Raw genomic sequence first — 17876 nt, forward strand, 5'->3', positions numbered from 1 at the left:
GGCCCAAGTGTAAATGGTTTGACACACCAACTCTTACAAAATCAATTCCACAGAATGAAGCCTAAATCCCACTGTTAATCCCTCCCACCAACAATGTTCCTCCAAGGCTTCAAATCAGGCTCCTCACGGCCAAGACTTTGGACTTACTGATTCAAATTGCAAAAATGGTCATAGAGATCATTGCCGCCTTCTCCTTTGCATCTCAGAGGGAGGGACTCTAAGTTACGAACCCCTAACTCTTCTTCATGGGCATTTGTACAAATCTCTATAGATCTTTCTGAACAGTGAACAACGGAGTTGTGCCAGCAGCCAGACTCAAGCTTTGCTACCAGTCTACCTATTTGCAAATAGATTTCTGCATGGTTGTTTCAGATCTACCCCAAAAGAGAAGAACGGGTAACCTGTACTGATTTGAAGAAATGTACTTTAAAACTAGACCATTTTAAGCTGCTTTGAAAAGTGGTCATTTAAAATGTTGCTCTTACACCTGCAAAACATCAGCCTTTGTGTGTTCTGTAAATGTCAGTCAACTGTGTGGCGAAACCCAGAGCAGAATGTCTTGCAGCAGGGGCACAGAATGAACCAAGACAGTACTGGGTTTTAAAAACCTATCAATCACATGCTAAAGACATGGCAACAAACAATATCTAAGACCTTGACACTGTCAGTTGCTCTTGCTCTACTGTGTGGACCATTCTAACTGACTAGCAGTCCTTGAGGTCATATCTTAATGCAGGGGGCTCCCTGTACAAAGTTACTGACATAAAGAAATCATTTAAATGAACTCCCTCCTTTTCATGTCAACATCATGGGAACTTTATCAAATCAGGGAGGCAGAAAAACAGTAGGAGTTTTCCTGTCCTCTTTAATGGGTCTTGTATCATGCTTTTCATGAATTCATTTTTAAACATTACAGCCCAGCACATATGATTGAATGGATACTAAAAATATGCAGCATTCACCCACAAATTAGTACAGCAGCATGAGTTACTTGTGCCTGAAATAGTAATATTCCCCTAAATAATAATGTTATCACCAAAAAGACAATCAACCACATGCAAGAGCAATATGCCATAGGAAGCAAACTGACTTAGCAGGAGGTCTGTAGATAGTTCTTTTCTGCCTTATTAAAAAGAAAAGAAAAAAAGAAGAAAATGTGCGCCAGTGCACAATCCTATGTTTCAGTAGGTTTCTTTGCCTATCATTAAAATAACTATTCAAACAATACCAGAAAACAGAGCAGAACAAGATATTTAAACTGCCTCCCAAATCTGTCAAGTGAAAGTATAGGTTTTCTAAACTCAACAAAAATGTGCCACTTTTAAGAACAAGTGATCATACTATTTATTGTCCTTTTCATTTGCAGCTAGGTTAGCAAACGTTTCATGACACGTGACATGACTCCATTGTGTAAGTTCCTGGGAGCAACAGAGGAAACCTGCGATGCAGAGATAGCAGGCTCAGCTTGACAATGATAAATATGTCAGATGATGACAATCATTCTGTGAATTTAGCTCTTGTGAATGAACGAAAATGGTAATTTCAAGTGTCATGATTTGGAAGCATAATCATCTCTGTATCAGTCATTCACAATCGGTTGTAGTAGAACAGAGCCTCATGTTTTTCCATGCATAAAGTGCGAGCTGTGTGAAGACATATGGATACAGATTTGGAGTCAGACAGGAGCATCAGATCTGAACTGATAAAACAACCAATTAAATTTCACCCAAGGACTGAGCCCAACTTTTACATACCATTAAAATGTGACAAGACTTGATGGAGATGAGGCAGAAAGTATGTGTTTATACAAGTCAAACATATTGTGGGTTTTGTCTCCAGTCTCACCGCTCTCACACTCTCTCAGTCCCTGTGCTAATTGGATGAGGAGGAACCCAGCTGGGGAAGGACAAGGTTCAGTGAAAGCCCTCATAACAGTGGCCAGTGACTCTTCTCAGCTTCAGAAGTGTCATGGGTTTTCTGTCTCGTTATAAGTTGCTCCTTTGCCTTTGAGAATTCAACAGGATCAATAAGGTCTTGGGACCAAACTGGAATAGTTGTGTTGCCATACTTAGAATTCTTACTACTGCTCAAGTGGACACAGGTGGCCCATACTGACACTGGATTAAAAGAGTCCGCTGCCTTAGAACTATAGAAAGAAAGGGAAAGTTATCTTATAACTGCTCGTAGTCCTGCTGTGGGGCTGGTGGTAGTGATGGTAATAGGTGGTGTTCATAGGTGATAATAAGGGAGATAGATAGAAACCAATCTCTCAAGCAAACTGATGTGAAGTTCTGTGAAACCATCCATAGAAGATGTTTTTGCCTAGCTTTTACTGGTTAGTAGATGATTTCCTTCTAGCCTTCCTCCTAGTGGATCATCTTCTAACTCCTTGTTTTTTCATGTCTGAATTACTAAATTTCATGCTTATAACTCAACAGCCCTCTTTTAAACTCTTAATCTGCTCTACAGTACTTTGTGACAAAGCGTTTCATAGGCTGCATGCTCTATGAAAACTATTTCCTCAGACATGATGGCATTAAGGTTTTCTGATACCTGCCTTTTGCCATCTCCCCTCTCCACAAGGCAGTGCTGTCAGGAAGGGTGAGGAGAAATGCATCTAGCTAAGGTCCTATTCCATCAGTTGGGCCAAAATTATCCTTGTTTGTCCTGAGGAAGCACAGGATTTTATTTCGAATTAATATTGATTTTGATAATTTCACTTAGCTCAACAATAGCAGCTTCTGTGTGTTTGTGTGAAGATCTAAGACATTAAGCCAAACTAAGAACAGAACAGAAATTCAAGTTTTGGCTCCAACTCTAGGTTGAAAGAAAACTTCCAGATGAAAGGGCATATGCCAATGCAAGAGCTAGGCTTCTCAAAGTAACTTTGCTGCTGCTACTTCTGCGCTGAGAGTGAAGTGAGTGAAATACCACATTTCCTGAGCATTCTTTTTCAATTGCCAATTAGGTGAGTAAGAGCTGCGTGCCTGCTTTTGCTGCTACCAGTATTCTTTTTCTTTTGTTCAAGCCTTTCTGTTCTCCATTATTTTGCTTATAGGTATGTGGATTAAGAAATGTGCTTGAGAAATATGACGATGACAGAGTGAAGGGAGTTCAGCAAAGAACAACCAGGACTGGAGGCCTCAAATGCTGAGGGGGATTATAAAATCTAACAAGGTGATTAGACAGGGGTTCTGCAAACTGGAAAATATTTGAGAGGGAAGATAGGGGAATTCTTTGCGGGAGGGATGATACAAGGAAGAAGAAGCAGTTATATGGCAGAATTTCATGCAGTGCACAGTGCTAACAGCGAGTATCAGTAGCTGCGCACAACTGTGTCCTCCCTTTCCTGCAAAGACGTATGCCTGTGCAACATGTCTGGGCTAAGACAGCAAAGGGAGCAACGCTGAAGTCTGGGATAGACTGATTTTGGGGTGCAAAACAGCCCTATTGTACAACTGCTGCTATCCCTGCATCTGAAAACAGTGCTGCACCGACTCAAAGGAGGACAGATCATACTGGTCTCTTCCTTCTTGTTTATATTTTTACAGCTCTCTTACTGTTGGCAATGACTCTCACTGGAGTCTTTTTGGTTTTCTCCTTCAGGTACTTCAAGATATTTTATCGTGAAAGGAATAGTGGTAAATAAAGTTAGAAGAGTCTGAGTTATGAGTGCAGCAGTGGTTCAGAAATAATACACTTTGAAATAATGTGTTCTGTGCAGAAGAGAGAGTTTTACTTGTAGGCATTATTTTGCCTGTAATATGGTTAATACGGTCCTTATTATCCCTGTAAAATATTTGAAGAGCAATGGAGGCAGGTGAAAAATACAGGGAAAATGTAGTCTAGCTTTAGGGATTAATTTAGTATCCGATTATAAGGCTTTTGAAAGACATCTGTCAAAATACCATTATGAGACTTTTCTCTCATTGTTTATGTTGAAAAAAGCAACTGGGCCCTATTTCCAGTGAAGTGGGGGTATTTCTGTTTCACATCAAATACTTTATCCTACCATGGTCTATGATATTTTGCATTCATTGATGGATGCCTTTGCTACTCATTTTCAGAGTCTAAGGGTTTCAAAATCCTATACTTTTATGGCACTACCTGTTTAACAAAAGTACTTGTGCATCTCAGATACCTTTCTTTTCTGAATTGTTTTTCCCTTAACTGTTGACCATCTTTCTTTGCTATTCATCATGCTATGCTTATTTCCTAGAACTAAAATCCATTACGATCTCTTATCTGCTTAATAGCTCAATAAGCCTGGTCCGGGTTGGACAGTTTTCTGTAGCTTTCAGAAACATTGATCCTGTTTTTCACCATTTAATTCAACTCATCTGCTCCCTGTGAAGACAATTGATTAGACATTTTTAATGACTTCTTTATCTGAATGAATATGAACTTCCTGCTTTTAGTCTATTCAGTGTGGTCTTTTCTTTCAGCACTGCTCACTTCTCCAACAGAAGTCCATTGTTGGCTAATACCTTTGGAAGATTTAACTGCATGTTAAATAAATAAATATAGGAAAACCTCTGCATTATAAGAGCACTGAAATTGTGAAGCCAAGCCCCGAGTAGCTGGAAATACACAGTGACGGGTGCAGTGCTAACTGGCCCAGATGTGAGCATACCCGTATCTTTCAGAGTATAATGAGAAAATGTTGTCTCAATAAAGGCGTTAGCCACCTAACTGACATTTTTGGCAACTAAGTCCCATATTGAGGTCCTCAAAAAATGGTTCTTAGAATCTGAAGTGACTTCTGCTTTGAATATAAATTTTCTGCACATGTTTAAACTAATTCCAATCATGCTGAGAAACACTGGGCATGTATTTCCCCTCTGAAGACAACCTTATACCTAAATGTGTGTCAGACCAAGTCTCACATGCGTTCACAATTTTGTGCTACTGCTGATCAGATGTTATTGCAATATGACTGTGGACTGGGTTCTGTAGAAAGCAGTGCTGTGGGAAGCTGTGAAGGTGTTTTATCTAAATAGCTGTGTCTAGACCACTTAGATTTAGTATAGAAGATGAGTGCCTCATCTGGGAAGCATGTGACTGGAAAATTCAGCTTTGCTGTGCCATGGACTATAGCAATTCAAAGGAAAGGCACTGAGAATTCTTAAACAATGTTAGCTGACGATAGCCTTTTTTTTTAGAAATGGGTTTACCCTGAGCTAAGGAAAGTAAGGGAATTATTGAAATACACACCTACCATGGAAAATTACAACCTCAATAGAATAAATGTTGTTAAAGGTGCAAGTAATGGGAAATACTGTGTTTCAATAAGAAGCAGTACAATGTAGTCTATATGAAATCACTGTTCCTAACTAGAAACAAAGTTTTACTTCATTCATAATTCAGCTTTTGGTTATCTCATTCCCGATATTTTGAGTTTAATTTTCACAAAGATTTTAGCTCAGAAAAATAATACAAGCAGTGGTATAAAAATTTAATATGTTTTTGAAAAATCTAAGCTTCTAGAATCATATGACGATATGAGAGTCTTGGTTTTCATTTGAGAAAAAACATTTCTGTCCCTCACACTTGCAGAAAGAAATTAAAGATAAGACCCTTAAAAGTTCAGAGAATGCAAAGCAAATGCTCTTCACATTATTTTATACTGAGGACTGGATATACTGTCAATCAGCTTCCTGATAAAGACAAGTTTCTTTTGTTTCTTATTGCACATATAAGTTCATAGTTCTTCTAAGCCCCTGATAGAGTATCACTCAAACAATAGAACTTGCTTTCCTGCATAATGAACTCCTGTTTTAGAATTTCTTTCTTCTCTCAAAACCTGACCTTTATCATGAAGAATAGACTGTATTTTCCTTTAATGATAATAGCATTATTCTTTCTGTTCTTTTCATTATATCATCAGCTAATTTCTGCTGAAATAATAAGATTATTAATATTAATAATAAAAATAATAACACATTCTAGTTACTTGTAATTTAAATTTGACCAAAGATTAAGGAGTTAATTTTGAAATAAATGTTATCAACCTATACATACAGTACCAAATCAACAGTAATTAGATGTTCCACTTAATAGAACATCTATCTCTATGGCTTAATATTTGCTGCAAAACTACTCCCCAAGAAATAACTATCACAGCAGAACAATCTTCTTACTAAAAAGTAAGAAATGATGAAAATACATTGTGGGAAAACCAGCCTTCCTCTTCTACTCTTGGCACACCCTCCTAAAAAGGCTAACCATAAAGGGATAACTGGGTATCTTGAAAACAAATGCCTCTAACTTCCTCAAGCAAATGTCTTTCTTGAATGAGTTTTCTGAGTGCTTTGGAGTTTTTGCATTTGAATTTTACACTGTAAGAAGCTGCTTTTTCTAACAAATTGGTCATACTTGGTATCAGTGGGAAGTGTCGAACTGGATATTTGTACTTAGAAATGTTTCCTGAGATGGAAGAATCAGTATTCTAGATCAATGAGGTGGAAACTCAGGCTTTAGGATCAGTTCTCAAAGTCCTGATTCTGTGTATGTACAACTGGCGGTGTGTTCATACAAGATAGCATATATGCAGGCACCACCAACTTGCTATGTGATAATAAAAAGGTTAGGTTTCTGAATAAAAGACAAAGAGAAATGGTGTAGTAGGGAAAAAAAAAGAAAAAGTTGAAGTAGAAAAGTCATAAAGTCCTATATCAAGAAAGAGTATATTGGATATGAAATTACTGTAATATACCATAAGTTTTTCTTACATGTCAGGAAAAATAATTCAAAATAGTTAGAATTGCTCAAGAAAATCCAGACTACCCTGGCACATGTAAATATGAAAATTCTGTGACTCCTAACTAGCTCAAAGCAGAAACATTTTTCTTTTTATAAACCCTCTCTACAAGTATGAGAGAACAGTAGGGACACTTCAGATTCAGACACTGGAGATGAGAAAAAGAAAGCTTTTGGGAAAAGCATTCCATCACAAAACAGATCCCTCCTAGGCTTTGTCTGCTTGTGAAATTATTTCAAGTTAGCTTGATTTTTTTTTTTTACTCCCCTCTGAGTAAAATTCACAGCATCCATAATTCAAAAGATTTTATCTGGAGTCATCTAAGGTCTCAGTATTCATTATTTCACTGTCATTGGAAGTAAATTTACAGACATTTGGAGTACACATTTTTGCAACAAATGAAGGTACATCCTTATTTTAAACCAGCTCTTCTGCCTCTGGCTGTCCTCATGCAGGTGTGTCATGTGGCTCAACTGCGTAGGAGAACAAACATGACTATTTACTGATGTGCTCCTACTGCTGGAGAACATCTTAACTGGATGTCACTTCTCTTTTTAACTGCTTTAAGGCAGCCAACCATGCCCATTTCCTTTTCTAGCCTGTAGCAAATTCACACTGCTCATGATACACATTGATTATGCTGAAGCCATCATATGGCACAGTAGATCCATGATTCTGCATAATTCAGAGCTGAGATCTTGGACTTCCTCACTGCCTTAGGGAGAAGAGTTTGTACAAACTTGTCTGTACACCAGTGACCTGAAGTCTGGATGAAAGAGAAGGGACACATTCACGTTCTCACTTGGTCTTCAGCCAAAATCACATCTCTGGCAGGGCTTTTAGAAATATCTGAACCCTGAGGAGAGCTTTGCAGGTGCTATCCAAGCTGGCGAGCCATCATGTTGCAAGAAGAGCAACCAACTAGCCTCTGACATAAGGTAGACATCCAACAGATATCAATTAGAGGTTGTAATGTAGACAGCTTGCCTTCACCCAAAGCAACTCAGGAACACACTGCACACCTTGGCTACCTGAATAGCAGGAGGAGAAACTGATGGAACTAGAGAAGAAATTTCTTTCAATATCATAACACTGGACTCTAAAAGGACTTCTCTAAGGTACTATCAAGGCATTACCATATTTGGCTACTCACTAAATGTCTTGTAATAATTCTCATTACCCAAAGAATTTAAAATGGTGATCATTCCGAAGGAACGAACAGTTCTGTACAGAATGCTTCTTTCAATATCTTAGTTTTCAAATTGGCCAAATATATCAGGCTGAACATCTGATACCTTCCTGTACTGCTTAATATTTGCTGTCCTACCCTGCTTGCTGTCCTTTAGCTATTTGCAGACAAGGTGATGGCATCATTTGGGTTAACAATGACCACCAGTGCATGGGAAGCATGAAAACAACAGGAAGAGAAAAAAACCAAAGCCCACAGGGAAAATAATTTGGTTCCTGGTTTCACTTATATGCTCAGCTTTTAAGTATTCTGAGATTATATGAGGTAAATTGCCAAACTCAGGCTATAAAGAAATTTCAAAATGCATATGGATTTTAAGGCAATATAAAGGAATTCTTGGACAGCTCCCTGGGGCTCAATGCAATTATGGCCGTTTTCTATTAATTCTGTGGAAGTGTTGCAAAATAATAACTTGGGGCAAAGAGTGGTCTTGTTTTGTATGCATTTCTGCTTCTATATCAGCTCTAAGGGACTATCCCCAGAAATTTAGCACAACATTTCTTTCTAGTTTGCACTTTAACTGTTGTGTTAAAATATTTTCCCTCTCTCTTTTTTTTTTTTTTTAACATTCAAGTCAGACAGTTCTCTCAACACACACAAGTACAGGGCTCTGTCATAATACTTCATATCTTTATAACATCGTAAAGATCCTACTATAAATAGGACAGCAGGTATTAAAACATTTTTTCCTTACCAGTCTGCCTTACAATGTGACAGGTCCTCTGAGAATGGAAATACAAAATATGACAAAAATATAGACTGTTCTCCCTGCTGGCAAAGATAACGGGTTTGGAACAACTACTGCAACAGTGTTCTCTCAGTCTTCCTCTTAGGGTGCAATGTGACATGAATCTCAGGTATAGGGATTTTCTTACTGCAGAAACATCCAGAGAACCTTTATGGAGAAGAAGGGGCAGAGAGCAGTGCTTGATAACTTCATCAGAGCACTTTGATAGAGGGAAAAAGGTAGAGCAGTGGAAGGAAGATGATTGATTTTTTCTAGGACTGTGAAAAGATGTGAACAGAGGAAAGCGATGAGAAGCACAGCTCTTGGGTGAAACTGAAAGGCAAATAATAGTTTTGTTATATTGGTATGATGATCAAACCATTTCTTGAGACCTTTGAAACCCTCTAAGGCCTCAAAGGCCTTTCTTTATTTTCTCAAGAAAAAGGCCCTGCAGTCCAAACCAGAGACCCAACCTATGTCAGCTTGTTGCTTTCCCATTCCTTTTATTCCCTTTTTATTGGCAATTGCTTTAAAATGAGCACTGTGGTACGTTCACTAAGAATTTTCTTTCCAGCTTGCAATGCAGTTTATGATTTATCAAAAATATTTTTAAATACATCATGAAATCATCTGAAAATTTCATAAAAGGCTTGCATGAAGTATGAACAAATCCTCATACAAAGCAGCAGTAAATCCTTTTGAGAAGCATGCTATCTTAAAGAAGCCACATAAAAGTAATTTGCAAGACAAACACAAATCCTAAAGGAATTGCACAGTGCATTTTTTAGCTCGTGTTCCCAATCGGTTAGAAAGTTTTATAGAGGCCACTTCTCTGACTCTTCCTTCAGAGTCTACTCACTTTCCCCTAAAACTTTTTGGTGACATTCTTTCACCTTGTTTTGGAAAGGTTGTGCAAAGCCAGCAAGTACCTAACACATAGTGCACACACTGCTTATCTGCTTCCACCTTTGATAACAGTTTCCTCCTTTGTTCCGTCCACCTTTCACACATCCATCAAGATAGAATTATACAGCTATCCAGCATCCAGTAATGCCAGAGAAATTATGGGGTTGCAGGATGTTTCTAAGAATGACATTGTACATCCACTGAGATTAACAGAGCAAAATTACCATTCTTTATAGCATAGAGTTTCTGTAGGGTCTGGTATCATTGTTCTTTTGGGCCTTGCTAAACTGTAATGCTAACATTTCCACTGTTACCACCTAGGCTTTGCTGTACCATAGAGAAATACTTCTTTCTACTTATGAATACTGCAGGAAGTAGAGGAATGTGGATCCTGTTGGTAACTCAAAAAATTGAAAATATCACCTGTCAATCTCCCTTAGAAACTTGAATTTTGCCAGGTCTTATGAGATGCAGACAGCTGGGGAGAAGAAGTGGACAGAACAGCATTCAGATAACAATGCACTCCTCCATAGCAAGAAATCTATCAAGTGCTCTAGTTAGAGTTTAACTACCTATCAGTAGGTTGCCATGTATCATATGCCATTGCTTGTAGTCCACTACTGGTTAGCAATGGTCTGTCCAGGGGCAGAAGAGCCTTCAGGTTGACTTCTGCATCCTGTATCTGTGCACGAAGCTTTAGGAATAAAGGCCTTTGCTGATTGATGTGCTGCTGCCTCTGTTTTGTCTCCCAGGTCTTCAGCACCTTTTTGTGGGATAGGTTGTTTCTGATACTGAAATAATATTTTATAGCTAGTAGTGTTGACTCTGCCCTGCAATGGCATATGTAAGGAGATAGAGAATGATTTCAAAAGGAAGCAAAGTGAACTGGGAGAGCAAAAAGGCAGGCAAGTGCTGTCCTTGGAACAGTCCTTCTGTACACAAACAGAAAGAAATTAACTGGAAACAACTTTCTAATGAGTCTTATGAATGTCAGTGTTTGTCCTTCTATACTCTCTGGTTAAGCAGAGTAAAAGATTTCTCCCATTTTAAAATCAATTTATTTAAGCTTGCATAGGCTGTGCAGCTATATAAGTTTTGGAAAAGAGAAATTGTCTCAAAATTTTGTCCAGAAATAGATTATACATTTTGAGTCTCTCAGCTACAGGTGTTTACAGGCACTACTCCATTCTCTAGATCCCATATTATGGCAGAAGTACAAACTACCTCTTGCTGATTACAGATTTAAGACAACACACACCTCTTAGAAACCAGTGAAATCAATGGGAAGCTTTTCACTACATCTCCAGGCACAATTCCTATTGGATGAGTCTGGCATGGGCAACAATACTGAGTACTTGCACTGGATTTAGTGCAACCTTTTGTAAGCTTGTGAAGGAATGTATGCACTAAATGAATCAAGGAAATTGGGCACTCATTAAATTCACAAGTAGTTGACTTCTATTTAAGTAAAACTCTGGCTCATGAAGTCAAACATGTAGCAGCTCCAGATACAGGTGATTTAAACAGTGCACGAAGAAAATAGGAGTCCTTGTTCTGGGGATTCCAGGGTTTTTTTAGGAGTGGAATGATTTATGATGAAGTTAGGAGTGAAGACAGTGCTGAATGAGATCCCTGAATGCAAGCACTATTTTCTAGTTTTGTGACATGGAAAAACAAAGTGGTTGAACTTCCTATTTGTACTCACTCATTGACTCTGTCAATTTGGCCATCTCTCTTTCTCTTTTGGGCTTCTCCTGGGGGAACAGACAAAACAAAAAACAAACATATATATACATATAATATGTATATAAATATAAATACACTTGAGTGCAAGTGACAGTGTAAGGGAAGGACGTTAATCCTTTACGTATTTCTATTTTATTCAGGGTTTTAATTTTACTCCTAAAGTAAAAGCAGAGCCTGTACCTCTGGTTTTTGGATTTTTGTTTTTTGGTTTTTTTTTTTTTTTATTGTAGCCTCTGGATTGTATCAACTATGAAGAGTGAAACTTGTATTTATTTCTCTGTGTGCGTGTATCTAGCTGGAGTAATTGAAGATATTCAATATAATGGAGGAGAAAATCCTCTGTTTTGCACTCTGCACTAAAATTTGCAAGTCTGTTAGGACTTCCTGACAAAAGACATGGAAATGGCCATCCCACAGAACAGATATACTGAAGGATAGAAAGCAGTTATTTAGAAATAAATAAATTTCATATGGAAGCCGGAGTGATTGGTACAGTACTAGGTCTGATGCTGAGATGAACTGACTGAAGTACTGCTTCGTTTGATACAAGAGGGACTCCCAGTGAAACCTGCTTGTCTTTGCCACTTGTTTGGGGCAACATTTTTTAAATTTAATTTTGTTTTCCTATTTCATACACTTGTAGCTGTTGTAACTAAGCCTGTTCTGGCAGAAGGCTTGGTCAATCAAGAGCCCTTGGATTTGGTGGATTTCCCCTTAACCAATGCCCCAAAGCATGCCTCAGTCAGAGCAATGGAGGCTGAGTCCAATCTCCTGATTTCAGAGCCAGAGTTTGGGCCCAATTAAATATTCAGCCTTTCAAAGACCTTTAAACTCTAATTATCTGGTTTTGAGAAGATGTGGTGGGGCTGCTCTCACCCTTATTATCCCTGAAACTATACAAGCATCTTCTGTGACAGTCCCAGCCCTGTGGATAAGCAGAGCTAGCGGCTACCCGTCCTTTACCCCACAGCTGTCTTTAAAATGCAAACAGCCCAGCTGTTCACGTGTTTTAACCACAGCTGACACAGTCCAGTTGGAAAAGCCAAAAGGAAAAGGGCCAGATGTCAACACTTATAAACAATTGGTGTGGGAGCCTGCCTCCACGTCTGTCAAGGCTGCATGAGAGGGTCTTGCGGGCCATAGATGTATAGATGGCAGGTCTTGATCCAAGCAGCCTTTTTTCCCCAAAACCTCAGCAGAGGAGAGGATTTGCTCCAAACTATGACTTTAATGGGCAGCAACCCCTAACAGATACCCCCTGCTTCCTGCATCAGCTCTGGGAAAAGGTGCAGGTTTCTGGTCAGGGTGGCCTGCAGTAGCTGCTGATATGGCTGGGGACAGGATTCAGCATGGTGGCATCTCTCTTTGACTGGGTCTATACCAACAAGCAGCACCGGGGCAAGCCACGGGCTGAAAATGGTGTTAAAATGGTCACTGCCATAAACATTATTTGACAGTGTAGGCATAGTCTTCCAGTGCTATTTAGCTATGACATGAGCAGATCCTGTTGCAGAGGTGCTAGGCTGTCACAAGAGCTACCTGCCTGCTTTATTTAAAAGAGTAGGATCATCTCATAACTTGAAAGGAGGTAAGGTCTGTCCATCTGTGTCTTATCCCAGTACTGGCTTTACCTAGCTCAAAAAATCTAAGAGGAATATTTTCTATACCAAATATACTACTACTTGCACTTCAGAAAGCTAGACTTCTGCTAACAAAAAGCTCACATTTCACAGTAATAAGAAACATTGGAACACATGAAACAAGCAGATAATGCTTCAAAACTGTATGCATACCCCTAAGAGCATTTCATATTAAGAGAAAGGTTTAAGGTTATGTCCTGAATCTGTGGTGAGATTAATGCCCTAAGCCATGCTGATAATGTAGCATTCAGCATCAGATTCATGCATTATTATGAAAGAAAAAAAGGAGGAAGAAAGAAGTAGTACAACAGTGCCAGTTACAAAACCCAAAATATCCTATATGGCAATTTCTTGCATGGTATTAATCATCAAGGAATGCACAGCACTGTGAAAATAATCAGTAATTTGTGTCCATATTGCTTTATAATGTGACCCTAAACCACTTCTTTTCACTAGAGAAATTACAGTTTACCAGGAACGAACAGTTGGGGAAGATCAGTGTTGAGCCCTGAAGAGGGAAGGTTGGATTTATGAAACTAATAAGAAGCTGTGATTTTAAATATTAATATTTTGCTCTTGTATATTAATAAATACTTTTTAATAATTAGGAGGTCTATCATAAGGACATAGACTAGAATGTAATTTCCTTTTACCGTGAAAGTATTAAGTATAATATATAAGGAGAAAATGAGAAGATTATAAGTTTTTAAGCCTCTGAATCAAATATATATCAAGCTAATAATAAAATGTTTGTTTTGAAGAAGCTGGTAAAGGCAAGCATTAACAGAATGTACTTCTTCCTCCAGTAATGGACTGAGGCCACTGACAGGTAAGCACAGAAACTTTGGCATGTAAGGAGACTGCATTTCTTCACTGCAGCAGTTAGAGTATAGCAGGCTAAAGAGGAGAGCTAAATTTCTATGTTTAGGATACTGTCACCTGTGTCAGTTTCCCTATTAGAGACATAACATGAAATGGCAGATAGGTTCAACTAATTCCTGCATTTGAAAATATTGAAAGACTTTGGTTTACTTTTCCTGAGAGAAATGACCAGGACTACTGAAGTTCTGATCTTTCTTTCTTAGAAGATAAAGGTCATTTTTCAATGTGTGAATGTCATTTTTCAATAGGACAGGTTAAAAATGACATCTTATTTTCCAGGTACTTTATTAAAAAAATAATCTTTTTTATTGCTACCATTGAAGTTTAGAATCTGTATGAAATTACCATCCAAGTTTTGCATTTTTCCTTTTCTTTAATGATCACTAGTATGTTCACACACACACACTGTGAAGTTCTTCTGGAAACTCTAAGAGAATTTTTCCACTCGTTTATTTTATCAAAATGGCATATTTTAAGAAAATTTGGTTTTTTCTACGAAATTTGGTTTTTGATGGCAGATAAAGAAGGAATTCCGTCCTTTCTGACAGAATGAGTTCTAACAGATTAACTTTTGAAAAATAAACATTAAAACATATTTTTGGTCTTAGCATCAATAGATGTGGTTTTGAATATAGACTGACAGCAGAGAAAGACTAGCTGCCATTTAAAAATAAACAAACAAACAAACAACACGGTGTTTCATTTCAGAACAGAACTTGTCTTTAAGGGTAGACTATGGTAGTGTTCCCTCTTGAGATTACTAGTTAAACAAGCATTGCCACCTCAGAAAGCACATAAAGAAAAGCAGACCTTGTTTTTTTCATCTTTCCTAAGACAGTGAGGCTCATTTCTATTCCCCCCTCTTCTTCCCTTCTTTGTAGGTATTTAGTCAGCATGGAGTGATTTCTGCAGGGGTTTGAATCCATGAGCTGTTGCTGACTGTGTACGTGTTCTGAGGCCAAGAACTGAAATCTTTCACAACCTCAGGGGAGCAGCAGGGAGGGACAGACTTTGCTCTGGTAAAAGACGGACTGTGTGCAGATTTGGTGCTGGCTGTCACCCTTGCATACCCATGTGAGGTGGCTACCATCTTTCTGGGTGCATAAAAAGCAAGAAATCCTGCTCTTCATATTTTAATTGGTATGCATTTAAAATGCAAGTGGTTTATTATATTGTTTTGATGCAAGAAGGGACATGTGAAATGTAAATTGGAATTGCTATGTGAAGCATGTTAACTTCAGCTAGTAAAAATGGCTGTTTAAAATGCTTCTTTATACTTTTTGCACTGTTGGTGAGGTATTTCATTCAGCTGAGGGTGCAAGAAAGAAGCCGCAAACAATCCTTTTCTAGTGGAGTGGGTTTTCTTTTTTTTCTTCCTTTTTTTTCTTTTTTCCTTCCTTTTTTTCTTTTTTCTTTTTTTTTTTTTTGAAGATATTTCCTTCATATAATCTTCCTTAAGATAAATGAACAGTTGCCCAGTCTTACAATACCTCAAGACTGTGGTGTTCTGTCTTGCACTGAATTTATTCTCAAATTATTATCATGCTGCTGCAACATTCATGGGTTTAATGTGATGCTCTAAGTACCAACACAGAAAGTGTGGCTTTCACATCACTCTTTCATTTCTCAGCCAAATAAAATCAGGTACCTTTGTATAAAGCTCTTTTTGCCTGACTTCCTATGCTGCACAGTCTGCCATAGGTTCTGTCAGAGGATGCACAAGATAGATGCCAATAATGCCAACAAGGCAGTGCAGACTTCACCTTTTCAGTGTCAGGCATGAGCAGAGAATGAAGACTTCATCAAATTCCAGCTGAGAATCAAAACATGGAGTACCCAGGTCACTTGTCTTGTAAGGAAAATTCTGGGCAAGAGAGTGCATTATCTCATAATTTTTCTAATGGAAGGACATGGCCACATCCTGTAGCTTCCTCTTCAGTAGCTGTTAGCTTCAGCTGGCACAAATCGATGAGTTTGCTATCTTTGTTTTGTTTGTTTACTGCATGACTAAAACTTTGCCAGTTCACAAGTGCAGAGGTGCACTAACATTCTAGGCATATATTGAAGTAATCTAGAACTTCGGCTGAAAATTTCTGATGGTATGTTGTCAGTCTGGTAATGGCTGAGCTATGGATCAGAACTCAAATACATTATATCTATTACACATACTTTTTGTTAAGGTTTGTTACTTTTGAAAGTAATTCAGCAGCAAATCCCTAGTAATTTCATTGATACATCCTTTAAGGCAATAGCTATTCAATAACTAAATGCAAATTCCATGAGCAAGAAGGAAAAGAACCTTTCCTGAAATATTAGCTTAGAGTCATCTATCTTGGGATACCTTAAATTACTTTTCAAACTACATGGAAATGGTGTTATGTTGGAAACACTATTAAATGAGAATTATAGAATTTCATTTTATATAGTGTCTTTCATATTTGTGACATCTTCAAATGCTTTACAGTAATGAATTAGATACTGGTTGTTAGGCAATGGTGTGTAGGCAAATGCAGCACTCATTATGTGTTATTCATTTTAGCAATAGCCTACACTCAGCTTTCAAAAGCATAGCTTATTTTAGGTGGAAAGGGATTGTTGGAGGGAGTTGGAGTCTTCCTTATGAAAAATGCCACAGAAACTTTAATTTCTACCAGGACTCATCTCCACAAAGCTAAAAAAAGCTTAATAGCCCATCTTTATGACCTCTAATACTGAGACGAGTTGTGTTATTGCATTATTTTACTATTACTAAAATCCAAGCTGTATGTAAGACCTGTCTAGATTTATGGGAGTTGCTTTTCATACCTCCCTTCCCAAAGCTAAAAAATATAGTGTATATCTCATTTATTTTCATTATTCTGTCTTGCTCATCTTAAAAAAGATGGTGCAAACAGCCTGTTTGGTCTTGTCTTCTAGAATTAACTCTTGGGGTAGGGACTGTAATGACTATATTTGTGCAGGACCCAGCACAGTGTGATCTCAAGCAAACTGGCTTCATCCTCAGCTTTAAAGGTGAGAATACTAGCAAGCAATCTTCATTTCCTTGCAGCGATCCCAGAGTTTGAATTGTTAAGAATACATTTCAGAGGATTATCCTGAGCTTGGCATAAGAGGTGATTTCAATTTGCATCAGCTGGAATGAGTTTAAAATACAGTATTTGAATAGGTGGAGTCAGCAGAGTTCACCAAGGGTGCACCTTAGCTGAGTTCACTAGAGTTATCGAGCAGTAGTGGTGAGTATGGCACATTAATGTGTTCAGATGTCATAAAGCACTCTCAGTATTTGATATAAGATGCTTTACATGGAAGAAATTCACATTAACAGCAGGAAGAACTGAATTTATTTCTCTGGGTTTATATTTCTTATAGTTTTTAGTTAACTTCCTCATCATTCACACTTGGTCTGTGAAATATGTATGGAAAAATCTCTGTTTTTTTCCAGGCAGAGAATCAAGGAGCAATTCTAGAGAAGCTTGTCAACTCCCCTCAGACTCAGGATACAAAGCTCACAGTCATGTATTAAATCCATTGCAAATACATTGTCATTCTCTAACTAGGAGGAACAAATATGCACATATTAAACAGGAGGATGGTGTGTGATGGTTCCGAGTGTAGAAAATCTTTCTAGGAAAGAAGCAGCATAAATAAATGTTGCTGACTACTGTTGAGTATGTATGAACATTTTTTTAATGTACTTGCATCTACCAGAACAGAAATAAATAAAAAACTTGTTTGAACAAGATAAGGAGAGTTTGCAGGAGGGAGAATACTTATATCTATGAAACAAAGCAAAGCAAAAAAATAAGGAAAGAAGGGAAAGACTATAAGTTTTGGTATTTTAAGTAAGATCTAAAGTGTAGTAGGTCTCTGGTTTTCAGTTTTTCTTAAGTAACCTAAAGAACTTTATATTTTTAAATTATTAAAATTGATTGCAGAGAACAGAAAACTAAAAAAAAAAAATAATTT

At 37.8% G+C, this 17876-nt stretch overlaps 1 protein-coding gene across 2 annotated transcripts in view; it reads right to left on the minus strand.

Annotated features, from left to right (window-relative positions):
- Positions 1-17876, minus strand: part of KCNJ6 (potassium inwardly rectifying channel subfamily J member 6) — a 168126-nt gene that overhangs the window by 105761 nt on the left and 44489 nt on the right. Inside the window, exon 2 of one of the 2 annotated variants that reach the window (XM_030477126.1) lies at positions 11348-11396. The exons of the other annotated variant lie outside the window; for it this stretch is intronic. Coding sequence (XP_030332986.1) covers positions 11348-11372 — 25 coding nt within the window. The 5' untranslated portion in view covers positions 11373-11396. The remainder of the gene's footprint in view (positions 1-11347; positions 11397-17876) is intronic. 2 annotated transcript variants of the gene reach the window in all.

This window comes from Strigops habroptila, chromosome 2, assembly GCF_004027225.2.
Source record: "Strigops habroptila isolate Jane chromosome 2, bStrHab1.2.pri, whole genome shotgun sequence".
NCBI lineage: Eukaryota > Metazoa > Chordata > Aves > Psittaciformes > Psittacidae > Strigops > Strigops habroptila.